At 39.4% G+C, this 24,067-nt stretch overlaps 2 protein-coding genes and 1 non-coding gene across 8 annotated transcripts; 2 read left to right on the top strand and 1 right to left on the bottom strand.

Moving 5' to 3' along the window:
* The first annotated feature begins 599 nt into the window (after positions 1-599).
* LOC148369716 (insulin receptor substrate 2-A-like) lies at positions 600-10,960 on the top strand. Of its 6 annotated transcripts, none has more exons than XM_088331860.1 (7): positions 600-778; positions 4,350-4,469; positions 4,660-4,773; positions 8,178-8,418; positions 8,654-8,903; positions 8,977-9,361; positions 10,597-10,960. In XM_088331860.1, exons 4-7 carry the CDS (start codon positions 8,227-8,229, stop codon positions 10,844-10,846), a joined length of 1,077 nt encoding a protein of 358 aa, XP_088187986.1. In that variant the 5' UTR covers positions 600-778; positions 4,350-4,469; positions 4,660-4,773; positions 8,178-8,226; the 3' UTR covers positions 10,847-10,960. The 6 variants fall into 6 exon arrangements, with proteins under 6 accessions (XP_088187986.1, XP_088187988.1, XP_088187984.1 ...); XM_088331862.1 differs by having other exon boundaries at positions 8,260-8,418; XM_088331858.1 differs by having other exon boundaries at positions 4,350-4,773.
* Positions 10,961-11,896: 936 nt separating this feature from the next.
* Positions 11,897-19,765, bottom strand: smim11 (small integral membrane protein 11). The gene is made up of 3 exons (XM_088331865.1): positions 19,631-19,765; positions 15,264-15,466; positions 11,897-12,044 (listed from the first exon to the last, which is right to left on the bottom strand). The coding sequence occupies exons 1-2, from the start codon at positions 19,643-19,645 to the stop codon at positions 15,278-15,280; spliced, it is 204 nt and encodes a 67-aa protein (XP_088187991.1). The 5' UTR covers positions 19,646-19,765; the 3' UTR covers positions 11,897-12,044; positions 15,264-15,277.
* A 267-nt stretch (positions 19,766-20,032) lies between these two features.
* trnas-cga (transfer RNA serine (anticodon CGA)) lies at positions 20,033-20,114 on the top strand. Its single transcript has one exon. It is a non-coding gene; the product is annotated as a tRNA-Ser (tRNA).
* Positions 20,115-24,067: the final 3,953 nt, after the last annotated feature.

The raw sequence follows: 24,067 nt of genomic DNA on the forward strand, positions 1-24,067 counted from the left end.
GACGGATGGATGGATGGATGGATTGATGGATGGATGGATGAACAGACAGATGGAATAACAACAAAAAGCAAAAAGGAGCAGCCTCCAGTTCTTTTGGGAGTGGCACCTGGCTTTGGCGGCATCAAGTGGACATATTTAAAACAACAACTCCTTTTTCAAAATATGGTTCGGGGTACAATTTTTTTCAATTTTGGAATATGATAAAAATTCAGAATATGAAAATAATGTATGCTCAAGCATTTGCCCCTTGGGCAAAGTTAAATATTATTACTATTTTTCCTACTCGATGTATTTTCTTTACTTTTTTCTCCCTGTATGTCTGCATCTCTGTCTGTTCCCTTTAAAGTTGTTAACTTTGTTTCAGTCAAACACTGAAAGTTGAAACTTTCATGCCCATTTAGTTTGTAATGCAATGGTGAATATATTGTTTTTTAAATGAGCTTATTAGTTGCCAACGCATCCCTGCTGTTCTGTTTCACAAAAAATAAAGGAATAAAATAAACACAAATAGATGAACAAACAAATACTGTACCGTAAATCAAACTTGTTTAAGTACAAAATCAGATTACAGAGGGCAGCATTTTGCCGCAGATGCAATTAAGGTGTAGACCACAAGGAGGAAGAAGGCAAACATGTCCCGCTGATTAGGGTTCTGTCTCAGCTGGCCCAAGTGAAAAATGTCGATCTGAACAACTTTCAAAAATGTTCGTTTGACCTCCCGTAATAAGCCACAAATGAGAGGAAAATATTGATAGATGCTTAAATTTCCTCAAATCGGGTGAGTTTATTTCCCCATTGTTCTTTACTTGACTTTCATTCGGACAAAGATGAAAATGCTGGAAAAACTCCTTAGACAATCGACCAGATCGTTAGCTCGTTCTCTGATTAGGAAAACAATTTTTTGCTTTTATAAATAAAGATCAGTATATAAAAGGAAGGCCAAATTTAAATAGTAAAATGTATTGTGGGCACTTCAAATGAGCTATAAATTGTTCCTAATGTTTTGCACCACGATGCCGCCATTTTTTCCTTAATTGGACCAATTAAACTGCATATATTGACATTTGGAGTGTCCGCTGCTGATCTTTTGGGTTAATATATATATTTTTTTTAATTTGAAGTTAAGAAAATGAAGCGAGAACCAAAGGATTTGCAAATAACCTAGTCAGTCACCAGAAACAGACCAAACTCAGTCAGATGGTTTTTTTTTTTCGCTCTTACTCTTACTTTCCTTTTGCTCCATTTTTCCTCTCTTGTGCTGTCTTTCACTTGTTTTTTCACGTTTTATTTATTTTGCTATTTATTTCCTTCATGCTTTCTTTATTTTACTCCCCCTCTCTGTTTGCCCTTTTTCTTGCTCTGTTTTCCCTTTTTCTTTATCTTTCTCATTTCTCAGTCTGTCTTTATTTTTGTTTTCTTGTTAGCTCTTTTCCGTTTCTTCCTTTTGTTTGTACTTTTCGCATTCATTCTTTCATTTATTTTTTCTCTTGTTCGTTCTTTATTTTACTGATCTTGTCTTTACGTGTGTGTGTGTGTGTGTGTGTGTGTGTGTGTGTGTACACAAAAGTTATGACCAACAATCCCCAAGGTTTCAACACAAACATCCCCATTGACCACAGAGAGCTAGAACCTTTAACCCAATTTAAATACAGTATCTGAAAGCTGTCGTGTCAGAAGAGGGTTCTGACCCAGGAATAGTGGCCAGGATAGTTTAAACCACAGTTGCACTTGCAAGACTTAAACCCATCTGGAGGGACAAGAAGATAGCAGTGTAATTAAAGATCAGACCCATGCAAGCGCTGGTTACTTCCATCTTCCTGTACGCTTGCCAGACATGGACTCTCAAAACTGGAAAAACAATCCAGGCCTTGGAGATGTGATTTTACAGGAAACATCCAGGCATCAGCTACTTGGCCCATGTGACAAATGAAACTGTGCGCAACATTATTAGGGGGCACATTGGACCCTACGAAGAACTGTTGTCAACTGTGTGCGGATGGAAAGTTCAGTGACATAGGCACAGTCCACGAGGGTAAGAGGAGAGGAAGACTGAAAAAGAACTGGGGCTACAACATTAAGGAATGTACTGGTAAGTTTGCCCCGACCCAAGAACAGGCCAGGTACCGGCAACAGTCCTCATTGGTGTCCCTACGATCCATGCAGTTAAGGGAACCGTGAAAAATCTATATAAATAGGGCTGCAACAACGCATCGGTTCAAATGAATGTTTAAAAGCGTTGGCAACAAATCAGTTTGATTTGTTGTCCCGCGCAATTTATGCGTCACTAAGCATGTCACAGAGCCAATGACTTCACACGCAGCGTGAGTCGGCGAGCATAACAGAGAGTTTGGAGTGCGAACTGGGGCGCTATTTTCAGGGGCTATGGTCAATTCAACTCATGAAACTTGACAAACACGGAGAAAACAGTCCGAGTCTGCAAGAGTCTGGAAGCACTCCACACTTCGGAAAACAAATTAATGCATCACTTGCAAGCTTTTCAAAAGTGACCTGGCACAGGAGCACCACGACGGTGAAGCAGCAATCATAACCAAAACATTGAGTCACCCACGAGTATGAAGGGTGCTCAGTAGAAGGGTAAGCTACTACTTTATTTTTTGATTTGTTATTAGCGTTTTAGAATGGAGAAGGAACCTTTGTCTCTGGTAGCTAGCTGATGTAAGAGTTTGCGTTTTAGCTGATAACTGTGAGTGAGAATCTTAATTTCAGTTAAATCATCTTAAGCAGTGTTTAGTTGTGCTTTACACTAAAACACTCGACTTTCACACAATTGTGGTAAGATTTAAGCATGACGTTTTAATTTTCTGGCAAAGTCCAAGTGATTAAGTAAATGTAACCTTAGTTACTGGTCGCTCACTTGATGTGCTAGCATTTGCTTGTTAGTGACTGCGTGCGTGTGTGTGATACTTTTTATTCCAGTTAAATCAAATAATTAATTTTTTTTTGGCACAGCAAGAAAAGAAACATAGCCCGAAAAATACAATATTATCATAATTATTTGACCAAAGGAAGCAGGCTTAAGCAGTGTTTAATTGTGCTTTATAAAAAAGTTCAACTTGCACAAAATGGTGTTAATAAGTTTAAGTTTAAGCATCAAGCTTTACTTTTCGGGCAAAGTCTGAGTGATTAGTGTGTCTTTGTAAATTGTGCCATAGTAATACTTCTTCTCAATAGAAAACGACAAACAATAAAAAGCTTCATGATGAGAAGGAGACATCATGCACACCACAGCAAGCAGCTGTTATCACTGAGAGCATCCTCTACATTATCTTCATTGATATGCTCCCATGTTTGCATTGTAATGCAAAGTTCCCAAAGAAGGAAGAGTGAGTGAGAGACTTGGTGAACAAATGTGATCATGGTTTCTTTTTGCTTGTTAATGATGAAAATAATGATACTGGGGTTTCACGTTTGCATTTATTTCTTGTTCCTTGTCCCTTTAAAAACACCCTTTTTGTACTTTTTAAAAGACTCCCTCCCTCTCTTGTACATTTGCAAGTGTATACCATTGAATTGTATGTATATTTGTCAAGTTATTTGATACACTTGGAATGTTAATGTTGATACGTTTCACTAGGTTTTCAGATTTGCAATGATTTCTTGTTCCAAAAGCTCAGGCCCCTTAAACAACAAATGTCTTTACTTTTTGCAGGTGTATAACATACATTTGTATGTATTTTGTTTGTTATTTGACACACTGATTTCTTTTTGTTAGATATTGTTGAATCTTGTGTTCAGTGCACTATTTTCTTTGTGCACAAACTTTTAATAAAGAGGAGGAAATATATAATGTTATAGTTTGTTTACCTGATTCATTGATCAATTGAAAATTAATCATAGGTGTGTGTGTGTGTGTTAGATTTTTTTATTATATCCCGTTTTGGAAACCAGGGTTGCAAATAACATTTACATTTTATGTTAATGACAAAGACGATATTGAATCTTTAGTTCATTTATAGGAGAGAGCAGTCTTGAAACTTGAAACATAATTGTCGAAAGTTGTGACTGTATGCATAAAGAATATAGGGTACTCCATGAGTTGCTTTATGGATTTGGGGCCTTCTGAAAAAGGTTGAGTTTTAACATGAATTCAAACCCAACGTAAGACTGTCGACACTCTAATTACAAATGGTGACAATTAACCACATAAGCATGGAGCAAAAAAACATGACGTGGTACTTGAGCAATGCAATGACTAAAAGTAATAACCTCATGACTAGAGATTCCTGGGTAGATGCACTTTCCAAATTCCTACAAAAAGTAAAGGTATGCTGACCTTAAATTCTTTTTATTGCTACTCATTACCTTCTCCCGACAACTTTTTTGTGCAGTGTTTCCTCTGGATATGAAGGAGGTGGTTGATTGGTCAAATCAGAGAACTGCTGGCTCGGGGCAAATGTTTATGGAGCCCCAACCTTCTAGCAGTGATTTTCGTATCCCAGCAAGAAGTGGTGAGCTGGGACAACAAGCTGGGGTGCAAGAGACCCTGATAGATTCGTATGAGGAATTCTTCTGCAATACCCAAGCTTCCATCTGTCTGCTAAATGTTCTTGTAACTAACCAAGGGAGACATTGTGATATAGTTAAACAAGGTTACCTGGGCAAGCTTGAAAGGAGTCAAAGAAGATATTTTGTCCTTAGAAGCAGTAGTCACACTGGATCAAGTCGACTTGAGTGGTACAAATCTCAGAGAAAGTTTTCCACATTTGAGAAGTCATCTGGAAAAGCTTCACTCTTTGGGCCGAGCAAGCAAGGGTTTGTTTTTATAAAGTAGGGTTTTGTGTAGCATTGTCGCATAGGCATGCTCCGAAGGCTGTGTAATTGGGCTAATAGTTCAAAGGGGTCTGTTAAAATCGCAATGTGGCAACCAATCTCTGAGCTAATCAATTTTGGGGAAGAAAAAAAAACCAGGTGTGATTCGGATGGTGCCTATTTAAGGATGATGAAGCGAGCACAGGTTGAACATGCATTCGAGGAAAATGGGTCGTTCAAGACACTGCTCCAAAGAACAGCATTCTTTGATTATAAAGTTGATTGGAGAATCTATAAAGAGGTGCAAAAAGTGCTAGCTTTTCAGCTAAAATTAACAGTAGAGGAGACCTCTTCGCATTTGCCGCACCCTCGACCACAGAGTCCCCTGTTACACAACCCTGTTTGGGTAAGCCGGCTCTGGATTAGGAGGAAGAAGTTTAGCTGGGGACCAGGAGAAGATGGGCAGTGACTGGCCATCACTGCTGGCCCGACAAATTGAGGGCGTTGTGGTTCAGGGTCGAAACGCCCAGTGACAGTTGGACCCCACCTGATGACATCTTCTCCTGGTTGAAAGCTACAGTCACTTTTTTTGGGTAACTGTTAAGAGTAGCACTATTTTTGTGTATGTTTTAATTTGGATAAGCCTGGGTCACCAGACTTCCAGGAAAGGCTGGATGGCAACCAAGGAAGATTGGCGACGCTGGAAAGACAGATGACCTCCAGGAAAGTCTGGCACTGGTGTGTGAGCCTAGCAACCCCACCCACAGCACTCGCAAGAGGGCACCAACCATTGCTACAGAACAGAACAATAAGCAATACCTCCAGAGTCTCCCGAGTGGGGGGGAGGATGAGAGACTCAGGTGGACGGATTCAATGGCAACGGCTATGGCACGAATACAGACGACGAGACGGCTTACCCAAACCACACTACCGGGTGATGTGTTGGAAGCAAAGTGCCACTGCGGGAAAATCAGCAAAAACGCAAGGCACCTCCAAGATACATCAACCCAGGAGTAAACGATGTGACACTGCAGCGCGTGGTGGAAACACTCAGACGTAGGAGGACTCCAGTCAGGAAGCACCCCACAGTACAGGAGACCTCTCCGCATCTGCCGCACCCCTCAACCACAGAGTCCCCTGTTACACAACCCTGGTTGTGGTAAGCTGGCTCTGAATTAGGAGGGAGAAGTTTAGCTGGGGATCAGGAGAAAATGGGCAATGACTGGCCATCAGTGCCGGCCCGCCAACATGAGGGCGTTGCGGTTCAGGGTCGAAACGCCCAGTGACAGTTGGACACCACCTGATGACATCTTCTCCTGGTTGAAAGATGTTAAGAGTAGCACTATTTTTGTGTATTTTATAACTCCAAACCTTAAAATGGGTAGAAAAACCAGAGACACGTGGAAGAGAACTGTATACGACTATTAAAATGGACCGGAGAATAACTAGAATGGCAAAGGCTCAGCCAATGATCAGCTCCAGAACGATCAAACTCTGTCTGCAGCCACTTGTAACTGCTGTGGCAATTGTGTGTGAAGCAAAATTTTCAAGAATCCCAGGTGAAATAGTTTCAAATGTGTACAGTTAACAGCAGAAACTATTTTTTTTTTAACAAACCCCTTTAAACTATTTGCCTAATTGGACAGCCTTTGGAGCGTGCCTATTATGAACGCTGGGTCTTGCTTCTTTCTGAGAATCTACTGCACCTACTGATAACTTGTTTGGCGTGTAAAAATAAAAAGTATGCTAAAATTTGAGATTCTGGTTGGTCACATTGCACTGCTATTATGTACACCACTGTACAACCTCTACAAAAAGTATGGAAACACCAGTCTTGGGCAAGCCCTCATTCAGAAATTTTATTCTTTAGAAAAAACTCTGATTGCAAACATGAAACAATCGTAAGGTCATTCCAAAGTGCAAGATATTAGCATTCAGAAACACAAAAGAAATTAAGAAAAAAAACATTGCAATGATCAGTTAGTGTTACTTTTACGGAGCAGGTGCAGGGAAAAAAATATTTGAAATTACTCCCTTCTGAGGAAAAAATATGGAAAAAAAATAACAATCAAAACCTATCACTGGTATTTTGTTGCACCGCCTTTGGCTTTTATGACAGATTGCAGTCTGAGGCATGGACTGGATGAGTGACAAACGGTATTCTTCATCAATCTAGTGCCAACTCTCTTTGATTGCAGTTGCCAGGACAATTTAGTTTCAATTTCTACGACAGGTTTTGAATTGAGTGTAGAGCTCGGCTATTTGCAGGCCATGACATTGTCTGGATGTGTCTTTCTCCAAGGAATGCTCTCACAGTTTTTGCTCTGCGGCATGATGCATTCTCATCATGGAAAATTAGTTCATCATCCCCAAGCTTTTTTTTAATTGAATAAGAATGCTGTTCCAAATGTCAATGTAAACTTGTGCATTTATTGCCGATTTGACGACAGCCATCTCCCCAGTGCCTTTGCCTTACACGCAGCCCCACATGATTGAGGACTGTGGGCATTTTAATGTTTTCTTTAGGCAGTCCACTGACCAGCAACAAACAAAAGTTCCAGCCTCATCACCTTGCAGATTCGTGACTCATCACTGAAGATAACCTTCACCAGTCATCCGCAGTCCATGATTGCCTCTCCTCAGCCCATTGCAGTCTTGTTCTTTTGAGTTAAAGCGTCAACAATGGTTCCCCTTTAGCATTCTTGTATGAAAATCCAATTTTCTTTAGTTGATTTTGCACAGTTCTGTCACATACATTGACTTCAACTTCCTCCCATTTCCTCTTAATTTGTCTTATTGTGTGTTTTTGTTTTCAAGACATATGGCCTTTAGTTGTTTGTCTTGACACCTGAATGTCTTCCTTGGCCGACCAGTACATTTGACTTTAACAACCTTCCCATGCTGTTTGTACTCGGTCCAAATCTTCGATACAGCTGACTGTGAACATCCCACATCTTTGGCAACCGTACGAGTAGAGTTACTTTCTTCAAGAAGTTTGATTCTTGCAATCACCTTAGTCCAGGAGCCCTCCAAGGTGTGATAACTGCACTGTTTTACCTGCTGACTACTGATTAAGGAAATTTACCGGGTGTGTCCTTATTTTCTTTTCAAATTGCACTGATTCCATATTTCTTCCTCAGAATTAAGTGATTACATATTTATTTTGCTGCTGTCGGTCTAAAAAGTAACATTTATTGACCATTGCAATGTTTTTTCTTTAATTTTTGTTTCTGAATGCAATATGTTGCACTATGAAATGAACTTATGATTGTTTCGTGATTTAATATCGGAGTTTTTTTCTATAGAACAAAATGACTTAAGTAACCGCTTGCCCAAGACTGGTGATTCCTTACTTTTTCCTAGTGGTTGTATATTTACAGTTTCTCTATTTCTTTTTTTTTCCCCAGAGTGATTTACTTGAGGTGCTGCATTGGTGTGAGCTGCCTGGTCAATTCCATGAAAGGTCTTACAGTAGCGCTGTATCTTCAGGACCAGACAATGGTGCTGGTGGCGGACAACCAGCAGGACCAAGATGATTGGTACTTGGCCATCAAGAAACTGATGGAGGAGCACAAAAATGAAGATCAGGCACGTGATGATGAAGATGATGGGTATTGCACTCTACCAACTGCAGCCTTCTTCAAAGAGGTTTGATCAGCTTGTCACTATTCACATTCGTAGCTTGTTTTAAAGTTTATTGCCTGGAGAGGGATGAGCCCCAGGTTGTACTTGCCCAAGATACACTACTCGAAAGGGTGCCTCTACAACCCTAGTGGTAAAGGGATACACCAACCCACCAACAATTAAACGGCCGATGCTCACGTAGTGCAATGCTTTTTCGTTGAATAACTGTTGCTTCTCTAATGGAAATGTTTCACTGAAGGTTTGGTTGGTTTCGCTCACTCCTGGTGGTCTGGTCCGCCCAAAGTCTCTGGTGGGTGAACTCCGTCTCTGCCTCACCGCAACCTGTCTGATTCTTATTCGAATGGGCGCCTACAGCGATTCAACCTCTGTTAAAATACCTTTGCTCACTGTCCGTCGCTTCGGCCACTTGGAGGGCTCCTTTTTTCTGGAGCTTGGCCGCTCTTCGCCGATTGGCCCCGGAGAGCTCTGGTTTGAAGCCAAAAACCAAGGTGCCAACGAGTTCAGCGTTTTACTTGTTGCATTAACACAAGTGCTTGACTCCGCCCTGTTTTTTTTTAACAGCACAGCATATTCATGAGGCTGTTCGGGACACGGTCCAAGCACTTCGGGTGCTCCCGGATTTCAACCGGTCTCCAACCTCCAACCACAATCCAATCCCGATACCTAAACGCTGCAGACCCAAATACAGAGAGAACATCGATGGTCTGAAATCTCCGGTGCAGTTAAAACCTTCTCTCGGTTTGCCCAAGCGGGGTCACTACATGGACATGAGCAAGGAGGCTTGGGCTGGTGAACTCTGTGAGCGGGAGGGTGTCGGTTACATGACGATGTCACCACAAGTCAGCCGCACTTCTAGTGTGTTGCCGCGGGATGAATATGTTACCATGTCGAGTCCTCCAAAACGAGATTCAGCAGCTTCCATTTTCCCTCAGAGAGATGTTGAAAGGTACTTTAAAAGTTTTGCTAAAATGTGGTGCCTTCAGGAATTCACAAAAAAAATGGGCAAATTGAAGTAATCGCTTGGAATTATAAACTTGTTGTAATCCCAATATTATTGAGGCAATATTTATCAGAATTTCACTGTTGTTGTCCACAGATGATTTCAATGCCTTAGACTAGTTTTTAATCCTATTTTGAGCAAAGGCACCTCCTTAAAATTATATCTGGGTACATTGCCTGTGGAAAAAATGAAGAGAAATATTCGGCTTCAGTTCAAAATTTTGAACGTTTACATCTTCAAATTGGGCTATAAGTAATCCGTAGTTCACAGTATGCCACATTTCAATTTGTAAAATACATTTTTTTTTAACGCAAACGTAAAATGAGTCGATTATCAACTATAGAAAAATTATGCATCTGCCATCAGTTTTGTTTTGGGTGCAAGCTCAATCATCTTCGTTACCTAGGTTTCCTTTGCATATAATTCAATTTTATTACCTAATTTTCTCATATTGCTCTACAGTTTACATTATTCCTAGGTTAAAAACAAATGTAATGATGCCGATTTGAACATTTTTCCTTATTCACTTCAATTGATTTTTCTTTTGGAAATAAATAACGTACTTACAATAATTTGATAACATTTTCTTTGAACTGTTTATTCCACTTATTCGTCCCAAAAAATAAGAATTTCTTGAAAGAAATGAAAACAGAACAGAAAGAAAACAAGTCTTAATTTCATTGAAAGTATACATTACTCGCTAATTGACCTTTTTCTTTTTTTTTTTACAAACTTTTTTTCCCTATATGTTTCAGTACATTTCTTTAACTGGACCTTTTTGTAGTGTACTTAGGACCAGACATCAAACACATTCGTCCACTTTTGTCACTGAAAGAAGTCATTTGTTACGTCCCGCACTACACTAGACAAGATCTCATCGCACACTACGGTACCACAGCAAACTAGGTGAAAAATACTAGTATAGACGATTGTAAAAATCAATGTGCAAAGTCTTGGGAGATTAGTGGTTTATGCTCTATGCTGTTCTGCCAATTCAAACACTGGCAATCAAATTTCTCTAAAATTTGAATAAACCTGGCTTGTCTCGTATAATTGAGATGGCAGAAAATCTTTTGACACAAGTTCTTCAAAATTTTCCCACAATGAATCACAAGTAGCCCATGAAATCCTGATGGGACTGACTTTTTCTCCCCACTTCTTTGTGATTCTCTCTCACTTAGACATTCACCTCTGCACCCCTCACTTCAGCAAGAGGATGGTGGTATGCCGAAGGCTTCAAGCCATAATGAACGGCTACTGCTGGAGTTTGGGTCATCTCGTTCACCAAGAAGATGTGTGAATACCCAAGCAACAATTACGCCACTTCAATCAAGTTCTCTGACTAAGCACTTCCAAGCAGAACAAAGTTCTATTCAATCTCGTTTGGCATCATGCCTTCTGTCATGTCTGCAAGTTAATGACCGAGGGTGAGAAATTCTCTTGACGTGTCCCACCCTTTATATCAACACCCAAAAAATTGTAGAACAATGCAACACTCAAGTTGTTTCACAGTTGTGTAGATGGAATAAAGTCACTCGAATGCAACCTGTGTTCATCCTTTTTGTTATGGACTTAAGACCAAACTCCAAGTTGTGGGCTGTATTGGATAACATATATATGTGATTTACTTAAAACACAGTATTTACTTCATATGTCTTGACATTGTTTGAACATTTTCCGACATTGCAAAACGGAATTTTGACCAACCGTTGAGCTCGGGAGTAGAGCGCTCGTCTTGGGATCAAGAGGTCGCAGGTTTGATTCCCGGCTCCTCCGTGTTGAATGTGGAAGTGTCCTTGGGTGAGAGACTGAATCCCTAATGCCCCCAATAAGCAGGTAGGCGCCTTGCATGGCTGAGTCCCTATTGATGTGTGTGTGTGTGTATGTGAATGGGTAAGTGTGAAGCACATTGTAAAGCACTTTGGGAGGTCTTCATTGACTTAAAGCGCTATATAAATGCAGACCATTTACGTTGCTTCTTCTTGCCCCTGGCGGCCGTTGGAAAAAATGGATAATTTAGCCGCATCGTTGACTTGGGGAAAAAGTTGCAGCTTATATTTCGAATTTTATATATATATATATATATATATATGTATTTCAAACAGTAATCCATCGCAATATCATGGTAAACTCTTCACTGTGTTGCTGCTTCACGTAGTTATTTTCATCATGAATTGCGTTCTGCATTTTGATTGGCTAATCAGTCCCTAAGAGTACAGCACCTTTTAAACAAGTGCTTGGAGCTCTAAAAAGTGTTTTTTAGTTTAATTCTATAATACTTTTATTGTATAACGCAAATAAGGATTCTACTTCACGGATATTTAACGGAATGTAAACCCCAACATAAACAAGGGTACCCCCTACAATACCATTTTCATTTAGCGGGCAGGATTTAAACATCTGATGGGCCATTATGGGGCCCCTGGGCCATAGTTTTCCCACTCTTGTTTTAGACACTATACATTACACTTCAATACTAAGGAGTGTTGAACTATAGTTTAATAAGCACAAGTAATGCGTGTAACAAAATTCAATAAATACATTGTAGTTTGTGCAATTACATGTAGGCACCAAGCGGATTTGACGTGAGTAGGCAGTCTTGCAGTCAGGTCACATCTGTTGCCTCACCCTACAAAATAAGACTGGGTGAAAAAAATTACATTGAAGAGAAAGGGTTTGCTAAACAATGTTGAAAGAGCCATATTAAACAAAACAAAAAAAAACGTGATCAGAGCCTCAAAAATTGAAAGTTTTAAGGCTCATAAGAAAGGAACACAAACTGACTTATATTCATATGTATTCATAGGAAAATATGACTGTGTGTGTCATGGTGGGCAGTTCTGAGGTCATGAGATCGAACCTTCTGTGTGGACTTTGCATGTTCTCCCCGTGCTTGCATGGGGTTCCCTGCAGGCACTCCGGTTTCCTCCCACATTCCAAAAAAAACATGCATGTCAGGTTAATTGGCCGGTCCAAATTGTCCCTAGGTGTGAATGAGCGACTGAGTTGTCTGTCTCTGTGTGCTAAGCAACTGGCTGGCAACCGGTTCAGGCGGTCCCCTGCCAGCCTCCAGCAGCCCCGTGACCCTACTGAGGATAAGCGGTGCAGATAATGTATTGATGGATGGGTGTGTCATGGTTGTTCTCCCCCAGAAACCATCCAAGTGCCAGAGAGCCACTAAGGAGCGCCAAAGAACTGCATGCATCTCCAGAGTGAACTTGAATTGTTATGACCAGTGTTAGGAATATCGCTGTAATAAATAACGCTGATACGTAACGGAGTAATCTATTTTTTTCTGCTGTTACTGACCGTCTAAAGCAGTGTTTTTCAACCAGTGTGTGCCGCTGGGATTTGCCCAATTTTATCTTTCCCCCCAAAAAATCGGGCCATTATTCAGTATTTTTGCTATCTTTAGACAGGAACTGTAATAGTCATCCATACCAGTAGGTGGGAGTAGATTTTGATATACCGTAAATTCCGGACTATAAGCCGCTACTTTTTTCTCAAACGTTCAACCCTGCGGCTTATTCAGTGATGCGGCCAATTTATGTAATTTTCCTAACAGCCGCCAGCGGCGCGAGAGTACAAAAGGTAAGATTTAGACCGCTGGAATATATGCGCCGAGGTAGGCTGCAACTTCTTAGCTTGTGCACAAATTAATTTAGCGTAAAGTTACCCTCATCATGCAAATAGAAAGGCACATGAAGCAGCTTTCAAGCTAAAAGCAATCGAGCAATCCGATAAAGAAGGAAACAGAGCTATTGCACGTAAACTTTACTTTGCGAGCGTGTTGCTAGCGTGTTTTAGAATAAGGGAGGGTGGGACGACGTCTATACGATAAAGTTTCTTTCCGATAATGAGGAAGACGACTTTGATGGCGTCAGTTATAAGGAGGAATATGAGGACGGTTTACCGTGATTTTCACAAGTACAGAATATTTTTTAACAGACCCGTTTACTGTTTAGCGAGCGTGTTGCTAGTAGCGTGTTGCTACCTGTCACAGTCAAGGTTTGGGATGAAAGTTAAATTATTATTATTAAAGCTTTGAAAACTCTCTCGATGTACCGTCTTTCTTTGTAAATATGTGTAACCATGTATAATATGTATTTGCAACTGTACATTTTTGTAATGTATTTATTTTAGAGACTTATCCTGAAATGTTTTCCACGGGCAGATCAAAATGAAGGGGCGAAAACAACAAGGGGCTGACGGGAAGTGGAGTAAAGGTGAGATGTGTTTTTGGACGCAGCGGACAATAGTGGATATATATTTTTCCCACCCTTACCTTTGGAAATATAGACATTTTTTCCTTGGGTTACTTTCAACGGGACCCGGACTCTGCAGGTCTGCATCAAACCTTAAGTATCATTTTCCGTTCATTTTGCCAGCTGTGGTTTTTGGACTGTGTACTTTATATTCAGTTACAATAGCGGGACTTAAAGTCGGGTTTGGGTTACTTTTGTGATTGTGTTGCATGTTTTAATGTGGGCCCATGCGGCTTATATACAGGTGCGGCTTGTGTAAGTACAAAAGCGGTTATCCTCTTAAAATGTGGTGGGTGCAGCTTATAATCAGGTGCGCTCTATAGTCCGGAATTTACGGTACTTTTTATATACTAATGATCTGCTCATGAGGTAGCACAGTACATTTAAAAATATTTAACAAAGCAGTTTAAGATTGCGCCCTAAAAAATAAAAGCAAAGTACATTATTCTTTTTTAAGTATTCTTTTTATATACCAATTATCTGCTTATGAGGTAATACAGTGAAATATTTGACATGACTTCATTTTCAAACATTTTCGACAGAGGTTTTTGATTAATAAAAGTGTACCTTGGTTCAAAAACGGTTGACAAACACTGGTCTAAAGCGATGCGTTACATACCTTGGCACACCTGACAAAATTTCTAGCGGGGCGGTTTTCCGCCCTGCTCCAAATTTTTTTAGTCACAATACTAGAATAGTGATGATCCTATTGCTAGATAGCGATTACAAATATAGTATTTACTGAAGCACCGAAAGAAAAGCCGAATTGGCGAATGCGGAGGAAACATACTTGAGTCGCTCGCGAACGAAGCGTCTCTATAAGCCGGCTCTTTGAAGTGAAAGAAAGGAGCAAATCAATAGCTGGGTAACTTCGAGACAGCTTTTTTCTCTTATGATTGGTCAATATGTTGTTATTGACTTTACATTTGTTGAGCATACAATTGTTTGGTATTTTAGCTTTTGTTTGTATATTTATATATATTTTAATTGTATTTCCTCTGGTTTTCAGTGTTAATATGTTGAGACAGAAATGAGTTTATTCTTTTTTCCTGTCCCTTTTACTTTTGTATTTTTTCTTGGGTTTCTTTTTTCCATTTAATTTAAAAAACTCTTGTCTTCTAAAATAAATCAGTTGCTGGTGAGGTGCATAAATACTACAAGGTTCTAAAACACAACTACCTGTCTGTTTTCCTCTATTTAACCAACTCAAATGCTGCTCAGAAAATTTTCAATTCTTTAACTTTTTTTTAAGTCAAGGAAAAAGTTACTTTCCCTGGTAACTAGTTACTTTTGCAATAGAGTAATTCAGTTTTTAACTTTTTTTGAAGAAGTAGTAGTAAGTGGCTATAACCTACATTTTTAAACTAACGTGCCCAACACTGGTCATGACTACAATAAAAAAAAATCTTTATCAATTATTATGAGGATCCGTGTTATGGGGGGGTTTCCTCTGTGCTTTAATTGTAAAATGGTGAAATGCTGAAGTTTAACCATTGCAAATTTGAAACCATCGATAAGTGTGTTTGTACTTGGAACAAGGACTTTCATATATGGTGCATAAAGTAATCCGTTTGTATTAATACCATGATTTCAAATCTCAGTCTTCCTTTAAGTTATCGATGAGCTGCTGCGTCTTCTGGGCCAATTTCCTCCGCTCGGCTTGCTGCAACTTGAGAGCTGCCTCCGCTTTTTTGCTCTGGTAGATCTTCACTCCGGCGAAGGCTAAGCACAGGATCAGGGTTTTCAAAGCCAAGATGTACAAGAGTACTGGTACATTGTCCAAAGCCTGCAACAATAAGGGTCATCAATATGTGTGTGGCCTTCAGAATATTGCGCAACATAGGGAATAGAGGCTTCCGAAGGTCAAGTGTTTTATTAAGCACCATCCTAGCTTGAATTAAAAGACATCAATTTAACAACAGAGTGATTTTAGTTTTCTGTGAATTAACAATAGTAACGCGTTGTCCTTTTTTGGGATGTAGGATAGAGATATCTTTCTATAGTTTGCTGGCTGTGATCACAAAAGACTGTGACAAAAAAAGGAACGCTTTCTATCGAAGAGCAAGAAAAATGTGAAACATTTCTTGAGACTGCAACCTCAACTTCAATGAGGTTTATTTGAATTACCTAATGTAAGTTTCAAATCGCCTGCGTATAATATCAGGGTTGACGGTTGTGCATTTTATATATCCTTGGGTTGTCTCTGTGTGATATTGAAATTGACTTAATAATATGCAACCTTTGTGAGTGATAAAATCAGGAAGGGGTATACTTTCACGGCACTGTATACCAAGTAGTTTACGATGCCCGTGTATAAAATTGTTTTTCAAACGCTATGATCTCATAACAAGCAGTAAATTTTCATAAAATACAGTTCTACGTCGTAAATTACTCTCAACTTTCCTTTGTATTAACTCTTTGAAACTTACAAAGTATGCGTAATCATTTGTTGTTGCATTTTCCTTTTCTTGCTGTAATCCTATATGGCCTCCTTTATTTAATATTCCTGTAATGGGGATTTTTTTTTTGTTTTTTTTTTGTTTTTGATAAAAGTGCCATTTGTGCCTTTTGAAAATGTAGTGACAGAGCCATAATAAAATATTGCGTTATTAATGTGACGATTTATGTGTTATCTTTTTTGTCAAGTCATGTTTATTTGTAGAACCCTTAATCACAAAAAGTCTCAAAGGGCTGCACAGACCACAGATTTTTGAAAACCACAGACTATTATTACATCGTCCCCTGATCTAAAACCTAACTGAGGGCAAATAATACACAAATATTGTCAACATAAAATATAGGTCATTTGTAAGCTATTGAATAGAAGCGTGTTTTAAGTTTAGATTTTAACATTTCCACTGAGGTTGCAGATCGAATCTCAGGGGGAAGAGGGTTTCCTAGACCAGTGTTTCTCATGATAAAGTTAAAACTTCTATAAACTCTATGTTGGCAGAATTACTCAAATAAAAACAAGCATTAAGGTAAATAAATTTCCCAAGCGGGAGTGCACTTTCCTGTGGCCCACCCCGGGCGAGTGCCCCGGCAGCACTGCCCGCTCCCGTGTGTCTAGTTAACTTTATTCACACAGGAAACAGAAAAATACATGCGACTTCAAAATAAAAGAGTACAAGACTGTTAAACGTACAAGAGATGCAATTAGACTGATTATTGAAACGTTACTTCATGTGTGTGTGTGTGTGTGTGTGTGTGTGTGTGTGAAAGATTGTTTTTAAAAACAAGTTATATTCAAACAGTGAATTCTGAGAAATGTTACAACCAAAACGACCAACCTATCATTCAACAGGTGGGTGGGGACTTAAAAGTGGGTCGCGGGCCTTTTGCGCCAACAAAATAATTAAAGAGAAAAATAACTGAGGGTCATTTAAACACTTTAATGTTAGATGGCGATATTTTTTTTGCAATAGCAAGTGGCACCCACCATTTTCAAAACCGCAGAAAAAGACCGATAAAGTTTGTTTACAAATGTTGAATATATGAGATTAGGATTTTCTCTAGAACAAGTCACTGAAAGGAAGCGCTTTGGATTTCATTGAAATGCTGCTAATTGAACATTGAAAGGAATATCATTACTTATGACACATTTTGAACTGCAGCCCTATTGTTACAGAGGACAGCTTGTAAGGCTATTCAGATTCAGATTCAGATCTACTTTATTGTCATTCTAGTACACGTGTATACAGAACGAAATGTCGATACATCTGACCCGCACAGTTTCCTTGAATGTACAGATATAAATAAAATGTTGTATTGAGTTGGAGTATTGAGTACTAATAATATACTAAATAATTATGGCTATGTATAGTATTTTACAGTAGCGCAAATAGTGCAAGAGGAGCAGCTAACCAGATGTGCAAAATGGGCAGTCAGGTAAACAGTAACAATAACACTGTAACAATAACGCTGTAAGTACAATAGTGCAGAGAAACAGATGTGCAAGGAGTGGCTAGCTATAAAGAACTCCCAGTACTGCAAAAAGTCAAACAAAACCAACAAATATTCAAGAGATCAAATTACACTCATCCTTAGCATCCTAAACGTAATTAGGACAGAATGGAGTTGAGCGTGCACAGCTGATATGGCACTAACAGAACAAGCGGTTCAGTCCAGTATATAAAGGATATACTTCTTACTAGAGTTTAACGTGAAGGTGCCACACCAATACCCTATTTTGTCTGAATGTTGCACAGCAATCCTTTACATCAGGAGTCCCCAAACTTTTTCCTGTGAGGGCCACATAACTTTTCCCTTCTCTGATGAGGGGCCGGGTCAGTTTGTAACCGAAAAAGTGTGATGATTGCAGGAGTGCCTAAATGTAAAAATGTATTGTTTTCCAGAAAGCCACAATCAAATAACCCTTTCTGGATTCTTCACATAACAAAAGCCAGGAAATAAATAACACTATTTATGAAATAAATGATTACGAAATAACCCTCTCTGGGTTCATTTGTTTGTTTATATATATATATATATATATATATATATATATATATATATTGTTCTTGTTGTTTTACCTGCAAAATAGATGGTAAATGTCAGTTTTTGTCACACCATTTACTTGTTTACAGTGATTTATTGAACAAATCTCATTAGATCACGTGAGGTCCCCTTTAACATATAAATCCAAAATAACATTGCCACCAATTGGTACTTTTCAAGAATCATTTAACATCGTTAAATCACGTGAGGTCCCGTGAGACTTGCGCCAAACACCCTTCTCTGACCTGTGAGACTATGTCATCTAGTGGATATATGCTGGTACTTTACTTTTTCCTGCTTTACAAAACAACACCAAAATCCCAAAATATAACATATCAAATTGTCAACAACCCTTGTTGCGCCATATAAAATAGTTACTAATAGTTAATAATGAAAATGGTTCATAACTAAGGAACATTTTATTGCAAAAGTCAACTTTATTATCAAATACAAATACACATATATGAAGAAAAAAAAAATCTTTCTGGTATTGTTCAGGGGGGCGGATCAAATGTGGAGGCGGGCCGTATCCGGCCCGCGGGCCGTAGTTTGGGGACCACTGCTTTACATGGAAGCTCAAAATCACTGTTGAGACACTTTATGATGAAAACCCACAGAAAAAGTAAACGGCCAGAAACGCCAGCCAAGCACACGGAATAATTAGATTGGGTGAGTGGTGGGGTTAGGCAGAGGCAGAGCTATGCACACAGCACCGTCTGAACTGGAGGTAAATACGGAGGTATCCTCGTTTTTTGTGACCGTTTACAAAACAACTCTGCTTGCACCTTGTTTTGAAACTACTATATGAAGGACAAAATGAGCCTCAACGATCTTAAGTAATCGCAGGAGGGAGTTTATAGTGGCTTATTTGTTGATATGGGACAAAGGCTCTGGCATTATTCTCACTTCATGAATTTGAACAAATCATCTGAACGTCACACAGTGAAATGAAATGCGCAATTTCTATTCTTAGTCTAGAGAGCGGGTTTGGCAGTCTTGCTGATATTTGTCTTGAAATATATGGTAAGCCTCTTTCTCTCTCTCTAAAAAATAAAGTGTTTTACAGTTTTTTTTTGCCTCTTTGGGTCAAAAAAGGTTCCCTTTCCCCATGCCATATAGGGTGGGCTTCCTTTGCGCGTTAACGTGTGTTGAGAAGGGGAACCCACGCACCAGCAATCACGAGTAAAATAGCTCTCTAAAAAGCATTACTACAAAATATTCGCTTGTGTTCAATCTCAATTAAAACTATGAACAACGAGTCCACTGACGGAATAATACTACAACTACTAAAACAGTTGTGAGATATTTAAAGCCCAACAGGAGAACTAGCAGCAGCTGACTCCTCCCCCACCGCCATTAAAACACGTCTAAATAAAGAACTGATGTCGATCAAACGGGCACACAGTTACACATCTAAATATACTTTCATGCGCAAGTCATTTGAATAGATTACCTTCCAATTGATCATTTTAGCAAGTTGTGACCGTTTAGGTTAGATGGCCGTGAACCGCACCAGGGAAGAACTTCCGATCAAGGAGGCGGGGATTCACGTTACGTAGGCAAACCAAACGTTTCAGTTGAGCAGTATTTGGTGTAAATGGTTGATATTCAGTTTGTAAATAAATAAAAATCCTTGAGCAGAATGCAAAGCTATTTTAAAATTATGTAAATATATTTTATTCTCACAATTATCTCGTTGATGTGATGTCACCAGGGTTTTTTGGAATCACGCGGAGATGGCACCTTAGAGTACTGTACTTCGAACCAATGTCAGTAAGGCATAAAAGTAAAGTAGCCTGAGCCGTAAAAAGGTTTTCTATAAAATGGCGGTGGCCCCAATACGTCGACGTATGCAGTCACGGTGGCCGAGAGGTTAAGGCGTTGGACTCGAAATCCAATGGGGTTTCCCCGCACAGGTTCGAATCCTGTTCGTGACGCAACATTTTAGTTTTAAAGTGACAGTGTGCTACTAAACGCGATCCGGTGGGACTAAACAAAAAGTGAATTTATAGTACTGTATAGCCCCTCATCACAATGAGTCTTAAAGGTAACCAATGATCTTCTACTCGCAATGGACTCCCGCCCATCATCACTCTTGCTGCTGCTGGACCTTTGTGATGCCTTTGACACTGTGGACCATAATATCTTACTAGAATGGTTGGAAAAATGGATTGGTCTCTCAGGAACCGTCCTCATATGGTTCAGATCCTACCTCTCAGATAGGACGCACTGTGTTAAATCTGGTCAAATGACATCTTGCCCTTCTGTGGTGTTCCGCAGGGTTAGGTACTTGGCCCCCTTCTTTTCAGCATTTACATGCTTCCATTAGGCGATATTATTCGCAAGTATAATATCAGTTTTTAATGCTACGCAGAGTACAAGCAGATGACACTCAACCATATCTTCCGATGGAGGAATCTGCCACTCGAAAATATATAAATTTGGAGACCTGCCTCACTGAGATAAAAGAATGGATGTCATTTAACTTCTTGCGCCTCAACTCTGAAAAGACCGAAATGCTAGTTATTGGTCCATCTAAATGCTTGTTCTCAAAAACAGTTCTAAACATTGACAAATGCAATATCACCCAGAGTGACACAGTCAAAAATTTAGGTGTCATATTGGTCCCCGATCTGTCCTTTCAAACACACATTAAGAAAAATACTAGAACAGCTTTTTTCCATCTTGGCAACATTGCTAAAATTCGCCCTATGGCGTCTCAATTGGATGCGGGGATTATAATTCATGCTTTTGTTACCTTCCGTCTCGATTACTGTAATGCACTACTCCCCGGTCTCCCGAAATCCAAAATCGAAAGCCTTCGGCTGGTACAAAGTGCTGCAGCAAGGCTTTTAACTAAGACAAGAAAGTTTGATCACATTACCCCGATTTTAGCTAACCTGCTTTGGCTCCTTGTTAGCTTAAAATGGGATTTTAAAGTTCTTTTAGTATTATACAAAATCATGCATGGACTTGCTCCCTCATATCTTTCAGATTTAGTTTCGACCTATGTTCCGGTCTGGAGTCTTCGCTCTGAAAACGCTGGTCTACTAGTGATCGCAAGAGCCAAGAAGAGATCCGCAGGTTCGAGAGCATTCTCCATCCGGGCCCCGGTGCTGTGGAATGCTCTTCCCCAAGAGATTCGATCTGCAACCTCAGTGGAACTGTTTAAATCTAAGCTTAAAACACACTAATACTCTATAGCATATGAATAACCTATAATTTATGTTGACAATATCAGGGGATGGTGTCATAATAGTCTGTAGTTTGCAACAGTCTTTGACATGTGTGGCCCTTTGAGACTCTTTGTGATAAAAGGCTATACAAATAAACATGACTTGGCTTGACTTGACTTAAAAGGCTGCACAGACAATACATAGACATCATCAATGACATTTTGTCGAATATAATGGGATGACTAATATGGTATTACATGATGATTAGAGTCTTATCTTGCATGAGACTGACCTGACAAGTCAGCATCTTCATCGACTATTTTGCATATACTGTCCAGATTGTGTTATTAACATTTGGTTAAAGCTTATATCTTGCAACTTGTTATCATTATGTTTCCGTTTTTCTTGTTGGTACATGAAACTGTGATAATACAGTCTATACCTTGTGACTTAGTTTTAGGTTTTTTAATTGTTGCTGCTAAATGTTATTTCACTTCTTTTCATTGCACTATTGTTGCGACGCACTATTCTTTTTCACTGCATTATTATTATGACTACGCTGTCTGAAAATAATGATGTACGACAAAACAATCTCTTCGAATCCGTCCAGTCAGCATTCAGAGCAAATCACTCTGCTGGTGTTATTGTAACATGTGCAGTCTTTGGAGACATTTTGTGATCAACGGCTATACAAATACAGTAAATGTAACTTGTCTTGACATATTTGAAACTGCAAGTCAAGCACATTCGCCTAACACAAGAAAGGTTCCCTGTTGGAGATCGCGGGGGAACCTATATTGGCCTGGAGAAAGATGGGTGCACAGAATGTATTTGTCCAAGACACACCACAAGAAATGGTGCCCCTAATTGGGATTAAGGGATCCAACCAACCTATCTCAGCACTGTCTTGCGGGCTACATAAAAGAATGTGGCGAACCACATTAGAGTCGCAGGCCATGAATTTATGATATGATATGAGTTAAAAAAAAAACTCATATTTACTCTGTGCTGCATTTAAAAGTTGGGTTTTCATCTAACAGGTACATATTTTATTGGAATTCCCAAGAATTGTGCTAAAGATCAAAGCGGCGCCGCCAAGAGCAGCAGCCTTTTCAGCAGCTCCGCCTTATTTCGCTCTTTTTGTGATTTATTGTTTTAAGTGTCTGCTTCTATTTTCGGTGTTTTTAGTCCCGTTTGACAACTACACTTTGGATTACTTTCTATCCTATCCTTATGGGTTTTAACGCACAAAAATGCGTTTATTTGAGGAATCAACTCCTTGCCCCGAAGAATTCTCGTGCCGGCGTGATGAGGGGGCCCTATCGTGGATGGAGAGCCGGAGCTAGCTAAGCGGCTAGCGGCGTTTTAAGTCTTCGGTACCGTCCGTAATCATGGTAAATGTGAACTCTCTACCAAATAAGACCGACGAACTGGCTGTGCTGGTGAAAAACATCAAAGCGCACAGGGAGTGCAAATTGCTACATCTTTGTGTGGGTTTTTGTGCTGGTACTCCTCCTAAATTGTTTTAAAAAATATTATTTCGGTAAAATGTAACATTAGAACACAATGTTTAATGTTAGTTAGGCATCACATATTCTATTTTTTATGAAGCAGGTGTGAGGTGGGATGACGCATACTCCGGTTCTTGCCCTGGCCTGTGTAAAAGTGAGTCCAGAAAATGGACTATAAATCATTGTGGCATAAACAAAAAACAGGATTCCATCAACATGAACAGACTTTTATAATTTCAGAGCAATAAATATGTCCACTTTTGCCTCTGTGATACTGTCCAAAAACAAAGTTACAAGTAATATATTTCTATACATGGCTAAATCATCTTTAAAATAATGTAATCTCTGTAGACACATACAGTATTTGACACTACTGGTACAATTGTACACGTACTACCTCAGCACAGGAAGCACAGACAACGATTTGTTATTTTTCTCCAAAAACAAAAAAAAAAAAACAACAACAATCCCTGTTTTGCCGGCAGCAGCAATCGGAAAAGGTTTCCTGTAAAATGAAAAAAGTCACTCTTGGTTCCTGATGAAAAGAGCTGCTTTTCATTGAATACATGTTTTTTATGTACACGGTGGCTTATATTACAAAGTTCCATTCAGTGCAGATACTAATAAAAATAGGACATGCACAGCAATAATGAAGAGAAGAGCTGGGCCAAGGGAGCATCATGCCTCGATTTTTCCTTTCATATGGCGTGCTTCACGCTTAAAAAAACACAGATACTCACACTTTACATTTTCATCCAGTTTGATTGCTTCTAAGCGAACAATTCATTGATTACAAATCAAAAATGTCAGGAGAAAGAGTCCATTTAATTCAAATGTTGCATTTTTCAGTTCTGCGTGAAGACAATCTGGCTATTGGAAAAGTCCCTGACTAAACCAAGGCTAAAAAAAAAAATGGGAAAGGCCTGAACCATTCACTTTTTAGCATTAGTGTAACAATATTTAAAGACACTTGAATACATTGAGTTACTTGATATGTTTTGCGTGAATATATTTCAAGTTGTGATCAGGTCAGGAAGCCTATTTCGCAGTGAATGAACTTTAAGTCAACGGAAAAACACTAAAAGTCATTTTCAGGTCGCCTGACATGCTCAGCTAGGCATTGAGGGCTTTTGCAAGTCCAGCATGTTTATTCTGTTGTGAGCTTTTGTGGGAAGTAACACTGTCAACCTGCTAGCCATTTAA

This window comes from Urocampus carinirostris, chromosome 3 (genome assembly GCF_059441175.1).
Source record: "Urocampus carinirostris isolate Australia breed hairy pipefish chromosome 3, RoL_Ucar_1.0, whole genome shotgun sequence".
NCBI lineage: Eukaryota > Metazoa > Chordata > Actinopteri > Syngnathiformes > Syngnathidae > Urocampus > Urocampus carinirostris.

What these genes read in the sequence shown, in the direction of transcription:
- LOC148369716 (XM_088331858.1), top strand. Translation starts at nt 4,364, where the DNA reads ATGAAGGAGGTGGTTGATTGGTCAAATCAGAGAACTGCTGGCTCGGGG. An exon ending in TTTGGGCCGAGCAAGCAAGG is followed by an intron (nt 4,774 to 8,177) that starts GTTTGTTTTTAT and finishes TTTTTTCCCCAG; the next exon opens with AGTGATTTACTTGAGGTGCT. An exon ending in CCTCAGAGAGATGTTGAAAG is followed by an intron (nt 9,362 to 10,596) that starts GTACTTTAAAAG and finishes TCTCTCACTTAG; the next exon opens with ACATTCACCTCTGCACCCCT.